At 33.9% G+C, this 26,490-nt stretch overlaps 2 protein-coding genes across 4 annotated transcripts; both read left to right on the plus strand.

Moving 5' to 3' along the window:
• Positions 1 to 9,050: 9,050 nt before the first annotated feature.
• On the plus strand, positions 9,051 to 11,146 carry LOC125370839. The gene is made up of 2 exons (XM_048377703.1): positions 9,051 to 9,599; positions 10,747 to 11,146. The coding sequence occupies exons 1-2, from the start codon at positions 9,564 to 9,566 to the stop codon at positions 11,068 to 11,070; spliced, it is 360 nt and encodes a 119-aa protein (XP_048233660.1). The 5' UTR covers positions 9,051 to 9,563; the 3' UTR covers positions 11,071 to 11,146.
• Positions 11,147 to 14,886: 3,740 nt separating this feature from the next.
• Positions 14,887 to 26,241, plus strand: LOC8284359 (squalene synthase 1). 3 transcript variants are annotated; one of them, XM_015715391.2, is made up of 14 exons: positions 14,887 to 15,358; positions 20,055 to 20,097; positions 20,567 to 20,656; positions 21,206 to 21,281; positions 21,914 to 21,983; positions 22,147 to 22,290; positions 22,378 to 22,482; positions 22,600 to 22,746; positions 22,953 to 23,028; positions 23,513 to 23,601; positions 24,271 to 24,362; positions 24,443 to 24,485; positions 25,831 to 25,900; positions 25,984 to 26,241. In XM_015715391.2, exons 1-13 carry the CDS (start codon positions 15,155 to 15,157, stop codon positions 25,897 to 25,899), a joined length of 1,248 nt encoding a protein of 415 aa, XP_015570877.1. In that variant the 5' UTR covers positions 14,887 to 15,154; the 3' UTR covers position 25,900; positions 25,984 to 26,241. The 3 variants fall into 3 exon arrangements, with proteins under 3 accessions (XP_015570877.1, XP_015570876.1, XP_015570878.1); XM_015715390.2 differs by having other exon boundaries at positions 14,888 to 15,358; positions 25,831 to 26,241; XM_015715392.3 differs by lacking the exon at positions 14,887 to 15,358 and adding an exon at positions 17,752 to 18,452 and having other exon boundaries at positions 25,831 to 26,241.
• The last annotated feature ends 249 nt before the right edge of the window (positions 26,242 to 26,490 follow it).

Raw genomic sequence — 26,490 nt, forward strand, 5'->3', positions numbered from 1 at the left:
AATGCTTAAATGCTTCATGATCCGTGTGAATCACAAACTCCTTAGGTAGCAAATAATGCTGCCAAACATTGAGTGCACGCACAAGAGCATACAATTCCTTGTCATAAGTTGGATACTTCAAGCTAGCTCCATTCAACTTTTCACTAAAATAGGCTATTGGCTTCCCATCTTGCATTAAAACTGCTCCAATACCTACACCAGAAGCATCACAATCAATTTTAAAAGTTTTGAAAAAATCCGGAAGTGAAAGAATGGGAGATGAAGTAAGTTTGTCCTTTAGCATATTAAATGCGTTTTCTTGTTGTTCTCCCCAATGAAACTTCACGTTCTTCTTTACAAGCTCGTTAAGTGGTGCAGCAAGGGTACTGAAGTCCTTGACAAACCTCCTATAGAAGCTTGCAAGCCCATGAAAGCTCATCACATCACTAACATTCTTCGGTGTTGGCCACTCCTTAATTACTTTTACCTTATCTTCATCGACCTGAATTCCATTTTCACTAACAACAAAACCAAGAAACACAAGTTTTTTTGTGCAAAAATCACACTTAGCAAGGTTAGTATATAAAGAATTCTCACGCAAAACCATCAACACCATCCGAACATGTTCAATGTAACACCCGGAATTTTTTTTTAATATATATTTAATAGTGAGTTTTTATTTAAGTTAATTTTAGCTTTATTTTTATTCAAGTAAACTATTTGAGAAATGATTATATTTTGGTTATTCAAATTTTCCCAAATGCATATTTATATAAATAAAATTATATATTGGAAAATTATGATAGAAATTGTAAGGGATGTTTTTATAAAAGAATTTTGAGAAAATTGGTATTATAATTGATTAGTAGTATTAAATTTTGAGTTGGAAATTGATTATTTAATTTAATTGTGTGTAGGATTTAATTGGAGGATTATTTTGGAATAAGGATTAAAAGTATAATGTTATTTTTATGGGGTTTTAATGGAAATTTGTGAGTTTGGTATTTTCGTAAATAAATATGTCGGTCAGGGGTATTTTTGTAATTGTGTATTTTCAATAATTCGGTTTTGGCCCAAATTAAATAGTTAAGGGCTTAATTGAAAGGCTAAAAAGAAGTTTGGGGGTCAAATTGGAATTCTGCAGGATGAAATTGTAAGTAATTAAGAAAGTTGAGGGACTAAATTGTAATAAAGAAAAGTTCAGGGGTCAAATGTCGATATTGAAGGGAAAGAAATCGGGGAGAGAGAAAGTAGATCGGGAGAGAGAGAGAGAGGGCGATGGCCGAAGAAGAAGGGGAGGAAGGCGGCGGCGTGCGTCGTCGGTGGCGACCGTCGGGGGCGTGGAGCGCTGGTCGACGGAGCGGCGTGCGCTGGCGAGCGCAGCGGCGGCGGCAGCAGCAGCTCCAGCGGCGGCGGAAGAGCGCGAAGGCAGCGGCTTCCAAGCGTGTTTCCGGCCGTTTCCGGCGTTGTTGGCGGCCGAGTTGGGTGGCGATCGGCTCCTCTGGGCGAGAGCTTTCTTTTGGCAGCAGCGGCGACGCCTGTGGTGGCCGGAGACGGAAGATCCGGTGGAGAGAGAAAGTAGGGGGCAGCCGCGTTTTTGGGCTTTTCCGGCGAGCTCCGGCGGAGGATGGATGATCGGAGGACATATCCCGACTCTCCTCATCTCAAGCTTCGCGATGGCACCAGTTTCGTGGCGATCGGGCTTCGTTTGCAAATCGACGGCCGTGATCGTTCGCAAATCTCTCCGGATGGTCGGGTGTCAGATCAGAAAATCGGAAGCAGGGATCGTCATCAGCGCGTCGTTGTGAGTCCGATGGTGTGTTCGGATCGTCGATCGGACTCCGGCGGCTGGAGGCGAGTCGACCGAGCGATCGAGCGTCTCGGTAATTATCTTTGGCCCGTTAATTTTAGAAATTCTTGGTTTAATTGTGTCTAATGGTTTATATTGAGTATTTGATGATTTTTTGTGAGTCAAAAATAATTGTCTGTCAGTTTGCCTGCCTCGTATTTTGTGCTGTGTGGCGGGGTCGGGAAATAGTGAAGTTTGGGGACTCGACTCCCGTTGTTTAAATTGTTGGATATTTGGAGTGTTTTTCTGGCAGGTCCTGGACCCGTTTTTACGGGGGGTAATGTTCGTGTTGTAGGGGAGGTTCTCACGGGATTTTCGGTAGAATTCTCCGAGTCGAGATTCTTAGGCGGAGTCTAGACCTAGGATTAATGATCGATTGTCTCAGTATTGATAAATTATTTTCCGTGATTAGATGATCATGCATTGGCTCGCTCCTACCGAGGCACCGAGCGAGCTAGGAGGTCGCCCAATCCCTGTGAGTTAAAGTCATTTAATCATTGCACTATTGCTAAGTCCGATTTAATATGCTATTTTGAAAGTTCATGCATAATATGATTATTAGTATCGCAAGATAAATGATTTCACTTGATTATTAATATTTGAAATAATATAAATATTATTATTAGTATGTTATAATAAGATAAGCGTTATTATTTTTCCCTCACAAATTGCACGTTGTTTTACCTTAAATCTTTAATCTTTATTTCCGATATGTGTTGGTTGAGTTCATCGGATAATGATATTTATTATATGTGATGATTGCGAATTGGGAAATGTGGCTTGTAGAACATGCCACCGATGGGTTACATCGTCGCGCGACCGAATGATCATGGATATAAGGTTATTATGGATTTGTCTCGCCTGATCGAGCTTGCTCTGGCCGAGTTCGATTGATTGCCGGAGTTAAGGTCCCCGATCGAGCAATGCTCTCTGGCTTATTTGGAATTCAAGCGTTCAGGCCGGAGGTAAGGACCGATCGAGCTTGCTCTCCGGGGCGCCAGACTGTTGGATTAAGAGAGCCGAAAGGCTATTAGAATTGGGGTTAGGGTTCTACTGAGCCACTCGTCCCGTAAAAGTAAAAATATATTTTTATTTATTCATTTATTTATTTATTATGGTATGATTATAATATGGATTGTATTTACGTGCATGGTTGATATTTTGATTCGAATGATTAATATTTTATGTGAAGGAAATAGTAGGGTATGATTATAGTATGGTTTGATATACTGATTTGAATAATCTATGTTTTCTGAGAAGAAGCAATAGTCCCTAGATTATTTGATTTTAACTCACTCTCGAGACTGACAGTCTCCATTTATGTTTTTTTCAGATTCGTGACTGTTAGTTCTCCCGCGACTCTTATTCAGTAACCCGACTCCTTCATCATCGGGTGATGTATTTGATTTGGTATGTAAATTGGTAAATCTTAGATTCTCCGCAGTAGTAATAGTAAATGTATAAGTTGTAAATTTTCTGAGCTTCAGGTCTCGCCTAGTTTTTCTGGCAAACCGAAGTATTTATGTAGAATGTAGCTATTAAGATAATTTATGGTTTTAATAATATTAATTTGAGATGAGATTTGTTTAAATCAGTGAGTGTCAGGCTTACTACGGGTTTCGGTGGCCTTAAGCCTACCCATTCCCTAGTGCTGGTCACGGGCCCACGGGTGGGGTCATGACATTCAACATGCTCACTAAAGCTCTTGCTATAAATCAAAATATCATCAAAGTATACTACCACAAATTTACCAATATACGCACGCAAAACATAGTTCATTAGTCTCATAAAAGTACTTGGTGCGTTAATTAAGCCAAAAGGCATGACCAACCACTCATACAAACCAAATTTAGTTTTGAATGTTGTTTTCCACTCATTACCTATATTCATTCTAATTTGGTGATAGCCACTTCTCAAATCAATTTTAGTAAAGATAACACTTCCATGCAATTCATCTAACATATCATTTAACCTAGGAATATGATGATGATATTTAATGGTAATCTTGTTAATTGCATGACAATCAACACAAATACGCCAAGACCCATCTTTCTTAGGGACTAATAAAACAGGAAGAACACATGGGCTAAGACTTTCCCTAACATAACCTTTACTTAGTAGTTCCTCAACTTGGCATTGCAGCTCTTTGGTCTCCTCGAGATTGACTCTATAGGCTGGTCTATTTGGAATGGATGACCCCGGCACAAAGTCAATTTGGTGCTCTATCCCCCTTAGTGGTGGCAACCCACTAGGTAACTCCTCGGGAAACACATCGTCATATTCCTACAAAATACTTACAAACACACTAGGAAGAGAAGAGTTAAGATTATTAGTGTTAAATAAAGTCTCCTTGTACATAAGTACAAGTACTTGCCTATTTTCACTCAAAGCCTTTCTTGCGCCTTACTCGTTCTTTTGCTCACATTCTTGCACAAACCCTCGCTAAACTCTTCTTTTACCACTCGTTGCTCTCGCCCCTCATTATTTTCCACACAACTCCCCTTTTGCTTGTGTACCTTTTCTTTTTCATGTGCACTCTCACACTTTCTTTTTTCTTTCTCATATGCTTCCATTCGGTCCTTTACAACTTTTTGTAATTCACAAACTTCTTTAGGACTTAATGGTGCCAAAACATACGGTTTTCCATCCATTACAAGAGAATATGCATTGGTTCGACCATTATGAATTACAGATCTATCATATAACCATGGTCTACCTAGCAACATATGACATGCTTGCATGGGAACAACATCACATAATACCTCATCATTATACTTCTTTACACTAAATGCAATCCGTACTTGCTTAGTAACTCTAATCCCACTTTGATCATTAAGCCATTGCAAGGTGTATGGCTTAGGATGCTTAATAGTTGGAAGTCTAAGTTTATCAACCATCATAGCATTGGCTACATTAGTACAACTACCCCCATCAATGATTAAACTACAATTAGCATCATGGTTTTGTACTTTACATGTAGTATGGAATATGTTTTCCCTTTGAGCATCATCATCAATAGGTTGTAAATTAAGAGCTCTAAAAGTTATAAGTACATTACTAACCTCACCCAATTGCACATCATCACATTCTTCCAACTCAGGCATGTCTAGGTAATCCTCCTCACCTGGTTCGGATTCTTCATCACTCTCAAAGACTACTTCACCACCACGAATTGCCATGGTTCGCTTGTTTGGACATTGGGAAGATATATGTCCATACCCCAAACACCTGAAGCATTGCACTTTCTTTGATTTGAGGTCACTTTGCGTCGTTGGTTTAGTGTTAACATCAAATTTAGGGGCTGGCTTGATGTCTTTTGATGCCTCATGACCCTTGTTAGGGGGCTGGTTGCTCCCTTTCCATGCGTTACTCCATTTTGAGCTAGGGGCAGCACTTCTGCTCTTGGTTTTTAATTGCTTTTCCACCTTTATGGCCATGTGCAACATGTTCTCCATCTCTACATAATGCTGCAATTCAATTATGTTAGCAATATCACGATTCAAACCATGCAAAAATCTTGCCATTGTGGCTTCCCTATCCTCATCTATATTGGCTCTAATCATAGCTATCTCCATAGATTGCCAATACTCCTCAACATTCTTACTACCTTGTACTAAATTTTGTAACTTGTTGTACAAATCCCTTTGGCAGTGCGATGGCACAAACCTTTTACGCATAATGCGTTTAACCTCATCCAATGAACCAACTTCGTGTTCTCTATGACGCCTACGACCACTCACCAATTGATCCCACCAAATGGCAGCATAATCACAAAATTCAACAACAACAAGTTTAACCTTTTTAGACTCACTATAGTTATGACATTCAAAAACCCTTTCAACCTTCTTTTCCCACTCCAAATAAACTTCAGGGTCACTCTTACATGAAAAGATGGTATTTTCATCTTAATGCTACCCAAATTAGTGTCAATTTTGGGTTGGAGATTATGTCTAGATACTTTAGACTCACTTTCTTGGTCATTATCAGAACCATCCCTTTTAGATGTTTTAGGCATATCATTCAATAACCTAGTTAATTTGTCATCTTGTTTTTGAAATTATTTTGTCATATGTTCTACTACATCTCTCAATGTATAAGCTAAATTTTCCAAAGTCAATGATGGTTCAGATGACATGGTTAAACCAAAAGACTAGGAAAGAAAAAAAAAGGACGTGATCAAGTGTTGTACTCTGGAGGCTTCTTATAGTTAAAGGCAAAACAAGAAAAGATTACTCCCTCACGTGTTTCACTCACAAAGAATTGAATTCCTTATAGAAATTAAATCAAATTGTTCTAGTAATCACAAGAATAAGTTTTTCACAACCTCTTAACGTTTATTAATTCTGAAGTTCAATAGAACACTCGTGAATCAATAAAACGAATTATAAGCGTGTGAACAAAATAAACTTACAACTAATCGAACAAGACTCAATTAACCCAAAAGAAAAGCTTTTTAAGAGAAAATAAACAAAATTACCCAAATCAGAATTATAAGAATGAAGAACAGCTCCAATTAATTAAAAGAAATTGTGGAATGAATCAATCAAGAGTCAATTCTTCAAGAACTATCCAACACAAATGGTTAAGGTTAGTTTTCCGTTCCTTCCTTTTTTTTTTTTTTTGGAAATCTGCCTTGGTATGCGGGCAGCAATGAAAATAGTATACTTTTTTTTTATAATGAGGCGAACAAAAATTGAGATGAAATGGAAGACAAACTCTTTAATTGAAAAAAATGAACCAACTTACAAGTTTGGCTCTAATACTAAATGATACGAACTCGAACCGAATACGTTCAAACACCAAAATAAGTAATGGTGAGAAAATCAAACTGATAAACGCTCTCCCTATTTAAGAGGAAGCACCCTTACCAATAAGTTTGAATTTATCGCCCCAAAATCTAACTTGAAAGTTTGCAATTGATTATGGAATTAACAAACTTAGCAATAGAACTACTAAGCCCTTTAGTTATAAATAGATGAAGAATGTTCAAACAACTCAAGAAACTAATAAAAAGTTAATTGATTGATCAAACATGTAGATGTGAAACTAAATCAAACAAGTTAATTTAATCTCAAGAAATTCAATAAGGAACACCTTAAGGAATAAGAGTTAACAACTCAAATAAAACTTCATTCAGAAATGTATATTGATCTTATGTGCTTTAGCCGAAATACATAGCTCTATTTATAGAGTCTTGAAATGATTCTAACCCTAAAAAGGACTAAGAGATAAGCAATAAAGAATCAAACCCTAAAAGACTTCTAATGTGCTACCGCCTCCTTCTAAGCATAAGTGGTGGTACGCCCTAGGGTTAAAGTGAGACCTCCAATGCTTCTAGAAACCCTAATGTGCGGCCCAATGCTTCTAGAAACCCTAGGAAAACTTGTTGACTTTGATCCTTGATCTTTGACCTTGACCTTGTTCCATGACCAGAAGTTTAAGCTTCATTAATAGCAATTAATGTCACTATCTTCAAGGCGTTGTTATCTTCATTAAAAGCACCATCATTAGCCATCTTCAAAACATGCTCCAAGTAAGAATTTAAGGCTTGTTATCTTCATTAAAAGCACCATCATTAGTCATCTTAAAAACATGCTCCAAGTAATAATTTAAGGCTTGCTTGAACTTTTTACTCCTTGCTCGTGTCATTGGTCCTCCATAGGCTAGTGGATCCATGCTAGTTGACTTAGATGCATCATTGGTTGCATCAATACTAAAATATCTATTTCAACTTTATCATTTTTTTTTTCAAATAAAATAATTTTTTAAATAAATTTTAACTAAAAAAACATTAATATTTAATAAATTAAAATCGGACATGTTGCTTGGTAAATTCTATACTTAATTCCCAATTTAAGAAAAAACAAACTAAATGGTGTCAAACTATTGCTGTTATTTTTTGCCACTTCGTTATTTTTTGCTTCAGATGTTTCTTGTACTTCTCAAAAAAATCATTAAACATTTAAAATATAATTAAAAATGTATACAAGTTCTATTTGACAACCAATAGAATTATAGAACTTTTCCGAGAATGAAGTGAAATTAAATCATTGGTTTGGTAAAATTTAAGCACCATCTAATTTACTTCTGAAAAGTATAGGAAATTGAGGAAGATAAATAAACTGATTTGGTTAATATTTTTATTTATAAGAATTACAAAATTTAATTTTAAAGTTTTAGTTATCACTATGAATATTGATATAAAAATTATTTATTTATATATAACTTTTTATTGAAAAAAGAAAAGCACTAAAGCAGTTTGATCTAAAGGAACCCTAAAATAATTTTATTTATATATAACTTCTTAGACTATATTTATTTCTTTTACACTCATTTAATGAATAATTTTAGTAAAATGAAATATGAAGGGATGGAATAGTAAATTAATAAATTAAAAGCTAGCACAGGATTCACTCGATTTGGAAGCAACTTCAATAGTGACGGTGGGCCTAAGGAAAAAGGAAGTCACATGGAAATCTAACACAAATAACAATAAATAACTATTTATTTATTTTGCTTGCATTAAGACTTCGACCCTTTACCTCTTTTTTCACTTAATATATAAATTTTTATATTGATATATATATTATTTTAATATATAAAATTTAAATTTATGTATAATTTTATAATTTTTATATTATTTATGAATTAATAAGTTAGTTTTTCTATTTTTAATAATTATAAATTTTAATTAGTTATAGATAATTTTATAATGAAATACATATAAATTTTTTATTTTAATAAAATCATTAAATAGTTGATTGTAAAACATGAGAAGTGATGACATTATACAAATAACAACTACAAAATATAAAATATTTATGTAACAAAAGGAAAAAAAGAAACATATCTTATATGAAGTCGTATTTTCTTTTATCAATAATAAAATAAAGAGAATGAATAAATATGAAAATATAATGAAAGACAATCTAAAAATTATATAAAATAACTATTTTTAAATTATTATTAAAAATAAAAAAACAAAAGAAATCATATAATATTTAATTTTTTCTTATAAATTAAAATTATTTACACCTCAAATTAAAATGTAATCAATTTCATCTTTTTTTTTTTGAATTACCTTCATCAATACACAATTTCAAGTAAAAAGTAAAGAGGTGGCCTTATAAATTAAGTAACAAAAACATTTTTTTATTTGAGTGATATAGAAAGAATGTTGAGTTGGCACCAAAATTGGTTACCAGATTTAGCGGAAAAAATATTGCTAGTTTTGGTTTTATGTCTTTTTCTTAATTTGTCTTATTTGTTTTTGTTATAAAGTTGTTAACAGAATTCTGTTATGGTGGAGCTAGCTTTTTGCTTAAGCCAAACCATTTTAAATGCGGTGTAAGTGGTAATTTGAGGATAATGAATTAAATCACAATCTTCTTCTCCCCTTTCTCATTTCTCTGTTCTATTTGTTCCAGTTCTGCAATTTCAGTGTTATCTCCCTGATAATATTACAATTTTGGTTCCACCCTTATTATTGGTATCAGAGCTGGCACCTCTTATTACCAGACAAGCATCAAGAATGGAAGCACAATTAGAGCCCTGGAAAAGCAAGTTAATGAACAAAACTCAGCCACCAACCAGAAGTTTGATGAGCTTCTGAAAATGATGCAAACCCTTAAGGAAAACATGTCGATTGCTTCGTAAGTCAGATCACCCAGATTTGATGAGCGATCAAATCAGCCTAGACTAGGGTATATTCCTAAGCTGGAATTTCCTAAATTTGATGGCAACAACCCTAGACAATGGATCAAATAATGCTGTAAGTATTTTATTCTCTGCAAAATTCATGATGAACAGAAAGTTGACTTGGCTTCTTTAAACATGGTTGATAAGGCTGAGAACTGGGTGTCTAGTTACTTAATCAATAGAACTGTTGTTGATTGGAATGATTTTGTGATTGATGTTAATAGTCGATTTAAATATGAGTCAGGGATTAATGTAGTGGAGGAATTTAACAAGTTGCAACAAACTGATAGCCTTGAGGATTATATAGATGAGTTTGAGAAACTAAAATCTATTATGCTGCAAAATAGTTATGTCTTGCTTGAAAAATATTTGATGGAGAGCTTTGTGGGTGGCCTTAAACCGGGCATTAGACCGTTTGTGAGAGCCTTTAAACCCCAAACTATAAGTGTAACAATGGATTATGCTAGACTGCAAGAGGAGTCAATTGTTGTGCATGCACAAAAACCACCCAAACTAAACACTACCTATGCCAAAACTTACCAACCAAACTTCCCATCTACCAACAATAAACCACCTCTCCTTCCCACCCTACCTACTAAACCACTCACCTTGTCCAAACCTAACACCAAACCCTATAAACCCACAAAATATGTTCCAGTTGATGTGAGAGCCGAGAAAATAGCCAAGGGGTTATGTTATTACTGTAATGCACCATATGATAAAAATCACAAATGTCAGTTCAAGGAACCCCAACTCTTCACAGTGGAGATTCCTAGCCTGAAAGAGGGTGATACAACATAAGTTCAATGGGAGGTAGATGATGAGGCAAAAAACCCTGACCCATACATATCTTTGAGTGCCCTCACTGGAAGCCAGAACTTAAGCACTATGAGAATCAAAGCGGTGGTGAATGGAAGCCCATTACACACCTTAATCGACTCTGGCAGCACACACAACTTCTTAAATATACAGTTAAAAAGTTAGGGTGTAAAATTGATAGCATAAATGGTCAAGCCATTGCTGTAGTTGATGGAAATTAGTTATTGTACCAGGCAGTATGCAGGGAATTTACTTGGTCTATTAAAGGGCATGAGTTTACTACCGATGTTATGCTCATTCCTTTGGGAAGTTGTGATATGGTCCTAGGAATTCAGTGACTTAGCACTTTGGGTCCTATATCTTGGGACTTCAAGCAACTCACTATAAAGTTATGCTTACAGGGCTGTGACATCTTGCTTAAAGGAATTCCATCTAAGAAGATTAAGGTGTTGGAAAAAATGCCTTCACTGAAACTAATGAGCACTGCAGCTCAGATTTGCTTGTTACATGTAGTGGAAAAGAATGAAGTTGAAGTACCTTCCTATTTGGTGCAAGTCTCAGAAGAAGTTAGGGAGCATGAAGAGCTGAAATTTTTAAAAATAAAATTTGCAGCAGTGTTTGAGGAACCAACAGAGTTACCTCCTAGTAGGGGAGTACTTGATCATAGGATTAATCTGGAACCAGGGAGTGGGCTGTCAATATCAGACCGTACAGATATCCTTTGAAGCAAAAAGATATTATTGAGCAATTAGTCCATGCAATGCTTGAGAGGGGCATCATAAACAATAGCTAAAGTCCCTTTGCTTCCCCAGTTATGCTAGTTGGAAAGAAGGATGGCACTTGGAGACTATGTGTGGATTACAAGGAGCTGAATAAGAGGACTATCAAGAACAAATTTCCTATACCAGTTTTGGAAGAGCTAATTGATGAGTTATCTGGTGCATCAGTGTTCAGCAAATTGGATCTCAGAATTGGTTACCATCAACTGAGAATCCACCTTAGTGATGTCTTCAAAACAACTTTCAAGACTCATGAGGGACATTATGAGTTTCTGGTGATGCCTTTTGGCCTTACCAATGCTCCTTCTTCATTTCAGAGCTGGATGAATACAGTTTTTAAACCTTTTCTTAGAAAATGTGTTCTGGTCTTTTTTGACGATATTCTTGTGTATAGTAAGAGCCTTACTGAGCACTGGAAACACCTGACAAGTGTGTTTGAGTTAATGGTGCAACATTCTTTATATGCAAAAATCAGCAAGTGTTCGTTTGTGACAAAAAAGGGTGGAGTACTGAGGGCATTTCATTTCTGAAAATGGAGTAGAAATTGACCCAAGTAAAATCAATGCTACAGTTATTGGCCTTGTCCTACAACTGTTAAAGATCTAAGGAGCTTCCTTGGACTTGCAGGGTACTATAGAAAATTTGTTAAGGGATATGCTGTTATCAGTAAACCTCTAACTGATATACTCAAAAAAGGGGCTTTTACTTGGAGTGATGTGGCACATAAAGCTTTTGAACAGCTCAAGAAAGCTTTGGTGAATACTCCAGTCCTTGCCATTCTAGATTTTTCAAAACAATATGTTGTGGAGACGGATACATCTAAGACTGGCATAGGGGCAGTGTTGATGCAGGATAATCACCCACTAGCTTTCATTAGCAGAGCTTTGGGTCCAAAATGGCAAAAGTTGTCTGTATATGAAAAGGAGTTGTTAGCTACGGTATTTGCTGTGCAAAAATGGGAACAGTACCTCATGGGAGCTCATTTTTTATTGTCAAAACTTATCAAAAAAGCTTGAAATGGTTACTCCAATTAAAAATCTCTACTCCTTTTCAACAGTTCTGGTTATCAAAGTTAACGGGTTTCGACTATGAGGTCCAATACAAAGCAGGAAGAGAAAATATGGTTGCAGATGCATTATATAGGGTGCAAGGTTCAGAAGTTTTCTTCTTAGCCATATCTGTGGTTGAGTCTGCTCTAGCTTAATGTATTAAGGCTAGTTATACTCTGGACGAAAATACAGAAGCTTTGTTCCAGAAGATTCACAATCAAGAAATAGTTCCAGGCTTTTGTATACAGGATGGATTGCTCAGAAGGCATGGAAAAATTATGGTGGGTCCAGATGAAAATCTCAAAAAGAAATTGATGCATTGGCATCATGCTTCCCTTGAAGTTGGACACTCAGGTAGGGAGCAAACTTTGAAGAGAATACAGGGCATTCTCTATTGGAAAGGATTGACCAGAGATGTTAGTCAATTTGTGAGGATGCGTGTGATTTTTCAAGCTTCCAAGTATGACACATCTGCTAAGCCAGGGGCCTTATAACCACTTCCAATACCTGAGCAAGTCTGGGCAGATATTTCTATGGACTTTATTACAAGTCTGCCTTTGTCTATGAGTAGAAATGTCATCTTTGTGGTGGTGGATAGACTCAGTAAGTATGCTTATTTCATGGCCTTGAAGCACCCATGTACTACTGTTGAGGTAGCTCATACATACCTAGACCATGTTTTTAAACTCCATGGTTGGCCTCAGAGCATTGTAAGTGACAAAGATTCAATCTTTTTGAGTCAATTTTGGAAAGGCTTGTTCTCTTTGCATGGTACAGAGTTCCTATTGTCATCAGCCTCTCATCCAGAGATTGATGGACAGACTGAAGTGGTCAACAGATGGCTCGAAACTTACTTGAGGTGTGTTACTAGTGACAAACTAAAAGAATGGTGCAAGTATTTGCCCATGGCAGAATGGTGGTATAATACCCATTTTCACACATCCACTCTTAAAACTCCTTATGAAATTGTGTACAACCAGCCTCCACCACTTCATTTACCCTATCTTTTGCAGAGCTACAGACAGCACAAGGTGCAATTTCGGAGCAACAATAAGCTTGCTGCAAAGTACTTTGGGCCGTTCAAAGTGATTGCAATCATAGGTAAGGTAGCATATAAACTTCAGTTACCTACTGCAACTAAGATACACAATGTATTCCATGTGTCACAACTTAAGCCTTTCAGAGGTGAGCTACCACCAGTTGCTGTTATTCCTCCATGGTCAGATCAGTCGAATACATCAACTCTCATGTTTGCTGCTATTATTGACACTAAAGTGCTTCCGGTGGGAGATCATACACAAGACCAATATTTGGTTCATTGGACTGACAAGCCTATTCATGAAGCTACAAGGCAGATTTTGAGGCCCAGTATCCTGGTTTCCTTCCTTCAACGACTTGAGGTCAAGTCTCTTTAAAGGGGGAGAGTATGATATAGGAGGAATGTTGAGTTAGCACCAAAGTTGGTTATCAGATTTGGCGGAAAGAATATTGCTAGTTTTGGTTTTATGTCTTTTTCTTAATTTGTCTTATTTGTTTTTGTTGCAAAGTTGTTAACATAATTATGTTATGGTGGAGCTAGCTTTTTGCTTAAGCCAAACCATTTTAAATGCGGTGTAAGTGGTAATTTGAGAATAAATGAATTAAATCACAATCTTCTTCTCCAAATACTCTTCTTCTCTCCTTTCTCATTTTTCCGTTCTATTTGTTCCAGTTCTGCAATCTTTCTGATAATATTACAATTTTGATTCCACCCTTATTATCGAGTTATTATTTTCATATTTATAATATAATAAATATATTTATTTTTATGATGAATTTAAAATAACGATTACTCTCTCCTACGTAATCACGGATTATTGGACCTTTGATAGATTAAATAAAGATTAAAAAAAGGAATAAGAAAGAAGCCACGTGCTTCTCCTATGCGCTATTGCACAAACACATGTAAATGAAATTGAAAGTTAAAACCATATGCTCTCTCTCCCTCTCTCTCTGGCCTAATGTCATAATCCCCAAACGGTTTGCAGGAGTATAATACATAATAATAGTCTTTTCTTTTTATAATATGTGACATTTCTTTTCTAAAAGAAGAATGGCAAACAAAATTACGAAAATACTTTATAATCCACTCCAACAATTATTAACTTTAGACATAACCTTAAACCCACAATCTTATATTTAATTCTCAGATTTAATTAAGTCAAATTTGATTTTATTAATAGTCACGGAATTTCTTTTGGAGTGAGATCTATAGAAAAAAGAAAAATAATGCATATTTATTGATATGCTTTTTGTTTTATAGCTATTTCATGAAATTAATGCATATTTGCATGTTGGCATTTAAGATTTTGCCACGTCCCAGCTCATCCAAGCTAGCAATTTTTACTTGAAAGAAAAGAAAAAAGACTTTTTTCTTATGAAATTATTTTATAATAAAAGATATAAAAGGTTTCTTTTTCTTTCTTTTTTTTTTTGAAAGGATAAACAGTTTTTTATTGATTTTCTTAAAAATATTTTTATTTAATTTTAATAAACACCATAAGATTTATTTTCTTTTTGTTTTTTCTCAGATAGATTTTATTTTTTATATCCAACTTATTTTTGTAGAATTTCATCTACTATCAGCCGTACTACGAATTAATAATAATAATAATTAATAATCTGACTCTACTGCCTATATAAAGAGCGATATAAGAGGGTGCAAGTGCAAGTGCAAGTGCAAGAGTTACAGGGAGATATATAAAATGGCAACATGAAATTCTGCACAGAAATCAATAGATTATCTTAATCTCTTTCTTTCTGTAAATCTATAAATACCTCAGCAGAATCCTCTCTTGCACCACATGCATTATATTGCGAAGTCAATCTCTATCTCTCTTCTGCGAAGTCATGCATGTGGTGTAGATTTACAGGGAGAGATTGAGATTTTTCTTCTGCAGAATTTCATGCTGCCATATTTATATCTATATTAGAAAGGAAAAATGGGAAGTTTGAAATTGAAAGAGATACTGGAAAACCCAGATGAAATATTGGTGCTGCTGAAGCTGATCAGAGCAGTGAAAGATGCAGAAAGAAAGATCCCAAAAGAACCAAACCACTTGGGTTTTTGTTACTTTATTCTCAACAAAATTTCACATAGCTTCGCTCTGGTTATTCAAGGCCATCAACCTATGCTCCGTGATGCTGTAAGTTTCACTTTCTTCTTCTTACAAATTTTCTTTCTCTCTTTTTTGGTTTGAGTTTTGAAACTTTATTAACTATGAGGAGTTGATTTTGTATATATAATGTGTGTGTGTGACCGCAATTTTGACCTCACTTTTAAAACTATTTTGAGAACAATGATTTTCGTAATCTTCCTTCTCCTTTTTGTTTTTCTTTTATTAAAATATTATTGACTAATTATCCAATTAATTAAACTAATTGCCATACTCAGTTAGTATTAGACTCGTATTTCAAACTATTGATTTTTACGAACGAAAGCGTTCAATATCACCAAGCTTGATTTATATGGTATCTTCATAATTATGATTATCATTAATTAATTATTTAATTGCAAAGCATATAAAACACTATTTTCAACGTATTCTCTCTTTCCCATCGTACGATTCATATTCCTCCATACCTTTTATCAATGTTAGAGCTGATCACATGGGCCTGCCCCAAAAATTACTCAACCTTGGAGCCTAGTCCAAATATGAAAAAAGAAAAGGCCCAATATTATCTACATAGGTTGAAAATGATGATCATTAAGCGGGCCTTGTCCGGTCCAATAAATATGGTTTAAAATTAATTCATTAATTTACTGATTTAATATTTATTAATATAATGTACGTATTTGATAAAATTTAATATTTAAATTTAATTATTTAAAAATAATAAATTATGGGCCTATTTATTTTATAAAACTATTTATTAAGAAAGTCAAAATTTGAGTTGAAATTTAATTTATTTAATGTTTATTATTTTTAAGTTAATTAAATATAGATTTTACTAAACTTGCTCTTGTATAACGCATTATTAAATTTATCAGTATATTAATAAAATAAATATTTTTTCTAATTTTTATAATAAAATTAAAACTTAAGAATCCAATGTTAAAGTTAAAATTTAGTGTATTTAATTGTTAAAAGATAAAAACATAAAGACTATTTGCTAAAATAATAATTTTTAAATTAAATTAGAATTGTTTGGTGAAAAAATTTAGATTATGTGTATTTAACTCTAAATCTAAATATAAATTTATGGGGGTAAATTTGACGCTTTCTTGTAGCATTCTTGATCTTTAGTTTAATAGGAAAAGTTGGGTCAAAGTCTTAAATTTAAATTTCCATGCTTTTTACTGTAATAAAATAAATAAATTAATAACACGCATGTGAAACTTCCATTATCGTCCAAATATATATATATATATATATATATTTAATCTTGTTATCAATGATTATTTAACTTGGAATATTTGGTGGTTAAGAATTGAGATTTTCTTTTTATTTTATCTTTTTTAAAAAAGAGAGAAAATCGTTTAGGCTCATTGAATTATTCAACAAAAAATCTTCACTATATACACAAGCAAAATGTTATAATAATAATAATAATAATAATAAAGATGATTATTAAGTTGCTTAATACCTTAAGTAATGGATTGACACCTAAGCCTCGTTGAAATCGCACAGTAATTAATTGATTGTGGAACAAAATGCTACCAATAAACAGACAAATTAGTACATACAATAATAAGAATAATTTAATACCACTCACACCATTCACCAAACTGAAAATGATATTTTATATATATATCTATATATGGTAAAACCTTTGACTTTTCTTTGCTTGATGAGACTCTGTAATGTTCATATTATAATATAAGCTTTCAAATCATATTTGATTTTAGTCACATCTTTGATAAATAACATAATTTTTAATTTATATTTTTACATATTTTATCGTGTTGGATATCTTTTTCTTTTTCATATAATAAATTATTATAGCGGACCAAATTAAATGTCTTATTTATTATTTACTCGCATAAATTTTTAAAGATGTAAATTGCCAAAAAAAAAACAAATTCAAAACTCTTAAGAAACTATTTAAATTTTAATTTTTTTAATGATATGCTTGAGCTTCCATTTTTTTAAATGGTTAACATTAGATTATAAATTTAATACGTAATTGGTTATTTTATTTCACGACCAAAATTAAAAAATAATGATTTAATAACTAAAGAAACACTAAAATTAATCTGTAAATCAGTCATATACTATAGAATATCTCATAAAAGAAAAAGAAAACCAGAAAAAGTATAAATAAAGAATCAATTAAAATAAACCACATTTGAATAACTCCGAATTCCCAACGAACATTTTCATGTCTACTTTTTACAAATAAATGCATCCATCCTCTTAACATTAAATTAAAAATAACTATAAACTGAAATAATAAATGCAGAAGGAAAACAGACAAAAGAACGAATAAATAAATACATTAAAAAGAAGAATATGACAATTTATTTTCAAAAAGCTCACATTAGTATATATTCCACACAATGTCTTCTTCGCTGCTTATCTGTAACGTCTCTTTCATGAAACTCTATACATGCATAAGTAAACTATATTTCTTATTTGTTTGTGTTTTTCTTTTTTATAATTTTCTTTTTGGGTGGGAGAATTGTTTCTTCGTTTTGGACTAGTGCTATGAGACAGACCAACAAAAGAATTTATTTTTCAGTCATCATTTCGATTCAATGGCAATTGCCAGCCAAACATAAGATTCATGCTTTTGCTGCTTTAGAGAGAGAGAGAGAGAGAGAGAGAGAGAGAGAGAGAGAGAGAGAGATATTTTGGCACAAATTAAATATATATTTTTTTATATGATTCAACTAGGCCACATTGTGTTAGACCAAACCCATTAACCCAATTTAGCCGTTATATACACAGGCCATCTCTGTATCTCCATAATCTCAAATTCGGTAGTGAGATTGATTTGATTCAGATCAAATTTATCTCAAGAATCGATCCCAATCGTTTTTCTTTTTTTCTTTTTTTCTGTCGGTGAGCTTTTGTAGAGAAGGGATCTGATTTGTTGGACACAATGGGTAGTGTTGGAGCGATTTTGAGACACCCAGATGATTTTTACCCGTTATTGAAGTTAAAAATGGCAGCTAGGAATGCAGAGAAGCAGATCCCACCAGAACCTCGCTGGGGTTTCTGTTATTCTATGCTTCATAAGGTTTCTCGTAGCTTTGCTCTTGTTATTCAACAGCTTGGCACTGAGCTCCGTGATGCTGTGAGTTTTTCTTTTTGTTTTGTGTTTAATTGTCTGTTTATTTTGATTGACGGGTAATTCGACGTTTCTTTAGAAATTTTGTTTCTATGGTCAAAGTCTTGACGCTTGCTGTTACTGTTTCTGTTATGTTTTCTGGGATTTGTTGATAGGTTAATGAGATTCTTTTTGAAATTTAGATTCTACAGTTAAAAATTTTGATCGTTGTTACTGTTAGAGATCTTTACCTGGTGTTGTTCTGTACAAGTTTCATTTTAAGATCAATTTAATATGTTTAAGCTGTATTGATTATGGTATTGACAGGATATTGAGAAATTTTGTAATATTTTTTTCTTTTAAACTTTTGTTTTAATTTTTCAATTTTATGTTTTATGGGAATTGGTATATGTACACACGAGGAAAGGGAAAGAGAGATAGAGCTGTAATTGTATTTGTAATTCTTGTGGGTTGTTGGTGGATGCTGTGTTTTTCTGGCTCTTAAACTATTTTTTTTTTGAATCTTGAAATTGTTAATTTTCCGTGCAAATCTTTTTTTTCCCCTTTGTTTATTTAGAATTGTTGTTCTTTGGAGGTAGGTTTTGGAATCTACGTGGAATTATAAACAGCTAGCTATTTTGTCAAAACAGAATATGCTTTGACTAGTAAAATGATTTGTCTACAGAATCAGGAGCAAATTTTCTCTAATTTTTTTCCGTGTAATTTGGAGAAAGGGCTTCGATCCAATATGTTAAACAACCTTAACTTAACTGCTAAAATTTTCCGTTTTTGAAAAATGTCAAAGATATGCACACGCATTAATAGGTTTATGCAATCTTGATCACTCTACATGTCAGCTGATTGTCCTACTATATAGTTCAAAGATATGCACCCACATCGTGTTCTTGACATGGTAGTTGCTGGTTAGGTTCAAGTCTATCAATCTTAACTTTCACAATAGTTTTATACAATCTTGATTATTCCACATGTCAACTAATTGTGCTCTCAATCCTTGTAGTTCAAAGATATGCACATGTATCATGTTCTTGCATGGTGATTGCTGGATGGTTGAAGTTGACGTCTGATATTTATTTTATCAATAGGTTATGCAGTCATGGTTACTGTACATGTCAACTGATTGTCCTCTCAATCCATATTGTTCAAATATATGCACATGCATCAAGTACTTGAAACGGTGGCTGCTGGTTAGGTTGGGTTATTCATTTTAGCATTAGGTTTATGCAATCTTGGTTGCATTTTTTATATTGCAAGCTTTTGGAACTTGTAAGTTCATATTTGGGAAGTCTTTGAACTATATGGATTGAGAGTATAACCAATTGACATGCAGGGTAACAATTTATATCCTCTATTTCTCCAAATATAAAATGCTGCTTATGCAATCTTCTAGAACTCATGCAGTATATTTAAGGCTTTTATTATTCAGCTTGGGTTTCTAAGAAGCATGAACTACAGTATACAACTCCTCCTTCTTCCTCTCCCTCTCTCTCCTCAGACACACATATACACACACATTGTCGATATTGTGGGGGATGATTACAAAATTGTGTTTCTTCTATGTTATTGCATAAATGATTTATAATCTCCAGGTGTCATTTTTGTGTTTTGCAGGTCTGCATATTCTATTTGGTTCTTCGAGCCCTTGATACTGTTGGTTTGTCTCTATTATCCTTAACCTTAGCATTTCTGTGTGAATTATCTTAGAATCTGGTGCATTGAGCTTGGCTTGTTGAGTTTAAATAATGATATGGTGATATGTGTCTTATAAGCATGTTTCATGTACTATTTTCTCAAATGCAGCTTCATCATCTAGTATCGTGCTGCAATTGAATTTGCTAGCTCAATTATGAATGTATTTTAATAACTTGTTTAGGGAAGTTTTGACTGGGTTTCCAGGTTACACAGGGTTTGGCGAGAGAGAGAGAGAGAGAGAGTTTTTCTTTTTCTTCCTTTTCTTTTCTTTCTTAGTGCAGATGGATTGGCTTTCGAGGTGGGGAAATTGGGCTGTGTGCTTGGGCTAGGATGGCACTCTCTTATTTTAGAGATCCCTCTCATCTCCGATTCATCATGCTATTATCTGAGTTAATGACTCTTGTTTGATTGTTCTCATGATTTCTTGACAGAGGATGATACAAGCATACCTACAGACGTCAAAGTGCCTATTCTGATAGATTTTCATAAACACATATACAATCCTGAATGGCACTTTTCATGTGAGTATATCTCACTATGATTTTTCAAATTTTTTGAAACTGGAGAATTCTAGACCTGATTCATTCAGTTCGGGTAATTTCATTTTGCTTCATCTATGCCACATTTTCTTGATTCAGTGTTTTCCTGGCATGGTTGGGCATGCATAACAACTCTAATCAGGATTACTTTTAAATCTTTACTCAGTCATTGTGTGCCCTTCTATGTCTGTTTTATTTATTTGTTCATTTTTGCATATGGGTTCTCTGTTCCCTTTTAAACTCAACTGTTATCATTGGAAGTACCATTCAAATTGATGCCTCATGTCTTGTTGTGAAGAGCTTGAGCATTCTCATCAAACTGTTTTTCTTCTTCTTCTTCTTCATTTTTATTATTATTTTTGTTAAATATTATTATTAGCTAGTCTCAGAAATTCATCTAGTTTCTTAATTGCTGAAGAAAGTTTCAGAAGTCTATGCCTGAGACCCCATGGTTATGTGGTATCTGTAGTTAAATTGCATGTTTATAGAAATTTATGCTTTGATCTGATTTGATTATTTCTTTTGTGTAAGGTGGCACAAAGGATTATAAAGTTCTCATGGACCAGTTTCATCATGTTTCAACTGCTTTTCTTGAGCTTGGAAAAAGGTTCCATCTATTTTTTGTATCCCTTTTGGTGTACCTAATTGAATGGACCTTGTATGGATTTGAGGATATTTTGTTTTCTCTTGATGTCCTTTATGGTTTCTGACCATGATAAACAACTGTATCTTTATCAGTTTTCCTCACCTTTCCTATTTTTAGGTTTTTATGGTATCACTTGGTCTAAGTTTTATGCTTGCTTTCTTAATAAATTAAATTTTAAGAACCCTTAGTCCACGTACATAGGTTCATATAATTGTTCAAGACTTTGCTGCAACATGCAACCAATTAGGGATGGGAATCTACCCGAAGTGCGAAAACCCTTAAAGATGGATCATCAAACCTACCTTGGGTTCTTAAAAGTCTTAGTCAGAGGACTTATCCTTTTCCTTTTTCTTGAGAAAAAGAAAAAAAAAAAAAAGAAGAAAGGTATAAGTCTTAATTAAGACAAATATGAGGATTATTTGCTAAGTTTCCATCCCTTTTGCGATCCTTTTGGACTCGCTGTATGGTGTATTTTATGGTTTAACGAGCAACTGCATTTAATCACTTTTGTATGAATTTATCATTAAAATCTCTTTAAATTTCTTTTTATCTTGCCTGATAAATGACTTGTAGAGTTCATTTGATTTATGCAGTTATCAGGAGGCGATTGAGGATATTACAAAAAGAATGGGTGCAGGAATGGCTAAATTCATATGCAAAGAGGTAAATTGTTTGAGGTGTCATCTTGTTGGGTACAGGTTGAATAGATAACTGACTCAAAACTCAGGATGGGTCACTAACGATTTTTCATTTTACAAATGCATGTGCATGCAATCAGGTAGAAACAATTTATCATTATGATGCTATTGAACTTCTTATTTTGCAGGTGGAAACAATTGATGACTATGATGAGTACTGCCACTATGTAGCAGGACTTGTTGGACTAGGACTGTCCAAGCTTTTCCATGCCTCTGGAACGGAAGATTTGGCACCAGATACCCTCTCCAACTCAATGGGTTTATTTCTTCAGGTACTGCTATGATGGACAAAGTAACCCATGTGTTTCACATCCAGTCTCAACTTATCTCGTGCTGCATGTCTATGTTTATTAATGCAGAAAACTAACATTATTCGAGATTATCTGGAGGATATAAATGAGATACCTAAGTCACGCATGTTTTGGCCTCATCAAATCTGGAGCAAATATGTTACTAAACTCGAGGTTTGTTCAGTAACGAAGTCCCCATTTTCCATTTCTTGTTGAATGGCAACATTTTGCAACTTACTTGTGATCTTACCTCATCTCGTTGGACTTTTCCCATCCATTTCTTGTTTTCAGGATTTGAAATATGAAGAGAACTCGGTCAAGGCAGTGCAATGCTTGAACGATATGGTTACTAATGCTTTGATCCATATGGATGATTGCTTAAAATACATGTCTGCACTGCGCGATCCTTCTATATTTCGTTTTTGCGCAATCCCTCAGGTGTGAAACAATGCTACCAATATTTGTTTCCCAAAGAACAAATTACTCTATCCTACAAATGCATAGTAACATATAAAACAACATCCACGCTGTTTTCCTTGTTTTAATGTGTCAGTTTTATGTTTTTCATATTTGTTCCTCTAAATGATTATTATAGATGTTTCTGTGGACACTTGCTTCTCATTTGGCATGCTTTTTAATGCTAGATCATGGCAATTGGAACCTTAGCATTGTGCTACAACAACGTTGAAGTATTCAGAGGTGTAGTGAAAATGAGGCGTGGTAAGTTTAGTCTTGAAGTTGACTGCTGACTATATAGGCCTGTTTTAGATTCATGGAAAAAATATTAAAAAAAGAAAAACCTGAATTGAGGTTTTTGAGCAACAAGAAAAGGAAGAAATTTTATTTCTGAAAATGAGGGATCCTAGTAGCAGCCGTCTTTTTGTTCTTCTGCCTGTTACTCCCTATGTATTTTAGCATCCTTAACTGTAGTTTAAGATGCCTTTTCTATCTCATGATCAAGTGTTAGAACAATATTTCCATACCACATGTAGCATTTGTGCTTCTTTACATAATATTATAATTCTTGGACCGAGTACCATGCCTCAACATGGACATCTATGGTCGTTTTGAGGATGCTGCTCCCCATTTTTTGAAAAATCTGACTTACCATATATTAATATAAGTCTTTAGAGAACTGGAATACAAAAGACTATGATGTGAAAGTTCCTTGGTCATGTTTAACCCTTTGTTAATGTGTTGATAGGTCTTACTGCGAAGGTCATTGACCGAACAAAGACTATGGCTGATGTATATGGTGCTTTTTATGACTTCTCCTGTATGCTTAAGTCCAAGGTATGATGCTTCCATTCACTCTTGACAAGATAAATCTGCTTAGCAAGTTCGCATGGTGCTTAATATGTAAATTTTAATATTTTACCCTGTACTGCTTTAGTTTTCATGCACTTTTTGTCTGAGAAAAAGTTTATATTTTGCTCCTGGAAGCTTGTACTCTTTCTGCATAACTTATGTTAAACAGGCTTTCTAACCAATAATTTCATAGAATGTAGCAATGTTGCTGACCTATGAAACTTATCCTGTCGCTCCACATTTCTAAAAACTGTAATTTTCCCCGATGAGAATGAAGAAATTAGATCTGTTTAGAATATAACTAGACTTTCTGACGTTTAGGGATAACTTAGTGATAGACTTCTGGTTCTAGATTTCTGTGGTTGAAATGTGATCCATTTTCTGTTTGTTTAAAACATTTTTCTGTCTGATGCATGGAGCATGTAATTGTGTTTTGTAACATATTTTCTTCTCTCCTCCATTTGCTTTCAACAACTGTCATGGTCTATTTATTTCCGAACCTAATGAAAGTAGTCTTGCAAATGAACCTAAATTTTTTCTTGCCAGAAAATGTTCTATAAAGATGCTCTTCTTATTTCACCAAGTTTCTACTGTCTCTTTGCATCATTTTCTGGAGGATACTTTTTATTGAAAATGCACCATTGGCTACTGCAGGTTGAAATGAATGATCCTAATGCAGAAAAGACATTGAGCCGGTTGGAAGCATTACAGAAATCTTGCCGGGAATCTGGCCTCCTAAGCAGAAGGTTTGTCAAGCTATCTTCTGAGCTACAATATCGAATTCTTCTCTTTTGCTTGGCTGATTATATTATTTTGGTTCTACCAGGAGATCTTACATAAGGAGTGAGCCAAGAATTAATTCTGTTATTGTAAGTTCCTACTGAACTTATCATTTTCTTTCTCAAGTTTACACCTATTTCTAACTTGCACTTTTTAGAGACAGTAGACGGGAAGGGTACCACAAGCTCAATTTCGCTTTTTCTTTTTAAGTTTGGATAATTTTCAATTGATTCAAATTTTTTAGCATATTCAGATAATTCATCTGGTTTTGATTAACAAAATAATTGATTGCATTCGGTCACCAATTGATGGGTTTATTATTAGTTCCGCTAAAAGGTTTGTGTGGGTTAAAGCCTATCCGCATCCTATTTAATAGTTTTTTAAATGATTGATATCTCTATTTTATTAACATACAAATCCTAGTAGATTAACAGTTTTGACACAATTAAAATAGTTAACATAAGTATGAAAATATTAGCTAATTACTGGTGATACTTACAAATGAAAAACATTAGAGCAAGTAAAAGATTTTTAGTTAATTATTTTTTAGACACTAAATTAAAGCTATTTGATCTTGAAGTCTCAAGTATTAAACTCGAACAAAATCAAATTAGTATAAAATTAATTGGAACAACTTATTTTTATTAAGTTAGAGCAAGTGAAATAATAATTATTTATTATATTTTGTTAGGCACTAAATTAACTTGTGTTGAAAATAAATTTCATTTGACCTTGAACTTCAAAGTATTAATATGGGCCAAAATTAAAATTTTAATTAATTAGAACAAAATCAAGTGTAATAATTTTTATAGTTTTGATGATATGATATTAGTAATGTTTGCTCACATTCTTTGTATCTTAATAAAATTAAAATTATTTTCTAATTAAAAAATATTAGTTAATTACTATTCTTAAATATTAGAATTGAATTGTGCTATAAAGTATTTAAATGTAATACAAGAGAAAATAGGAATTAACTAGTGTAATAAGCTAATCTTCAGGGTGCGACTTGTATATTAGGCTAAACTCACTAAAAGGGTAAATAGTATTCAGCCCTTCTTTTAATACTAACACTTAAAAAGAGTATTTCTGGATATAGGACCAAAACAATCACTTTTGCTCCTAGCTTAATGGCATATGCTTCAAAATTCTAATGGATGGGGTAAATGTAAGCAGAAAGATAACTTCAAGAGGGCTGTCGATATAATTCTAGAAACACGGGTGTGACTCGCGTATCAAACTAAACCTCCGTAGTATTTTATAACTAACTAACTAGTCAATTTAGTAATTATGCTGAAGTTATCACCTCTACTTATCTTTGAATTGAATGAGATTAGCTTTCTCGAATCTTTTTCATTCATTAAAAAAATCTCATGTTTTGTTGTTTAGTTCAAGAATATTCATTTGAGTTTCGTGTTTATCATCTCATTGCAGGTTGTCCTACTTTTCATCATATTGTCCATTATTTTCGCATATCTCTCGGCGAATCGACCAAGTAACTAAGGTTAGCCTCTGCAAGATATTGCGTGGAGCTTTAATTGTCACCATGAGGGAAGAATTAGTATAGACCTTGTATTGTTTGTGTAGGATCAATTTTCTTCAACTGTCTATATAACATGGACAGCGAGTCCGACGGAGCGCCTGAGTCGAGTTGTTCCATTGAACTTGAAATTATCTGATGTTTGCATAGGATATTGTGATGGTTACACTGCTGCTGCTACTATTTGTGTGTTGAATACTGAATGCAAAAATGTCTAGTAAGGAACCATAACCTTAAAGCAACACAGTTAAGTTTTGTCTGCCAGTGATATCAAATTAGCATATAAATAAAATAATCTTACCTCTCTTTGGTTGTTATCGTACCCTTAATTTATGGGGATGTCGCAGTAATACGAAGTTGAAGCTTGAAAAGCGTGATAATGGCTCTTTTTTAGCACCCATGAAATTCTCCGATATCCGAAATCTCTGGTTTTCTAAGGTCATCAAGTATATGAATGTTTCACTGGGTGGGCTCAAATTGGTTCGGGCTAGATCCAATCGGGCACGGAGCTTTTATGCCTCGGTTAGGCTTATTTATCTTTCTTTTTTTTTTTT

The sequence above is a fragment of the Ricinus communis genome, chromosome 8 (assembly GCF_019578655.1).
Source record: "Ricinus communis isolate WT05 ecotype wild-type chromosome 8, ASM1957865v1, whole genome shotgun sequence".
In the NCBI taxonomy this organism is placed as follows: Eukaryota; Viridiplantae; Streptophyta; class Magnoliopsida; order Malpighiales; family Euphorbiaceae; genus Ricinus; species Ricinus communis.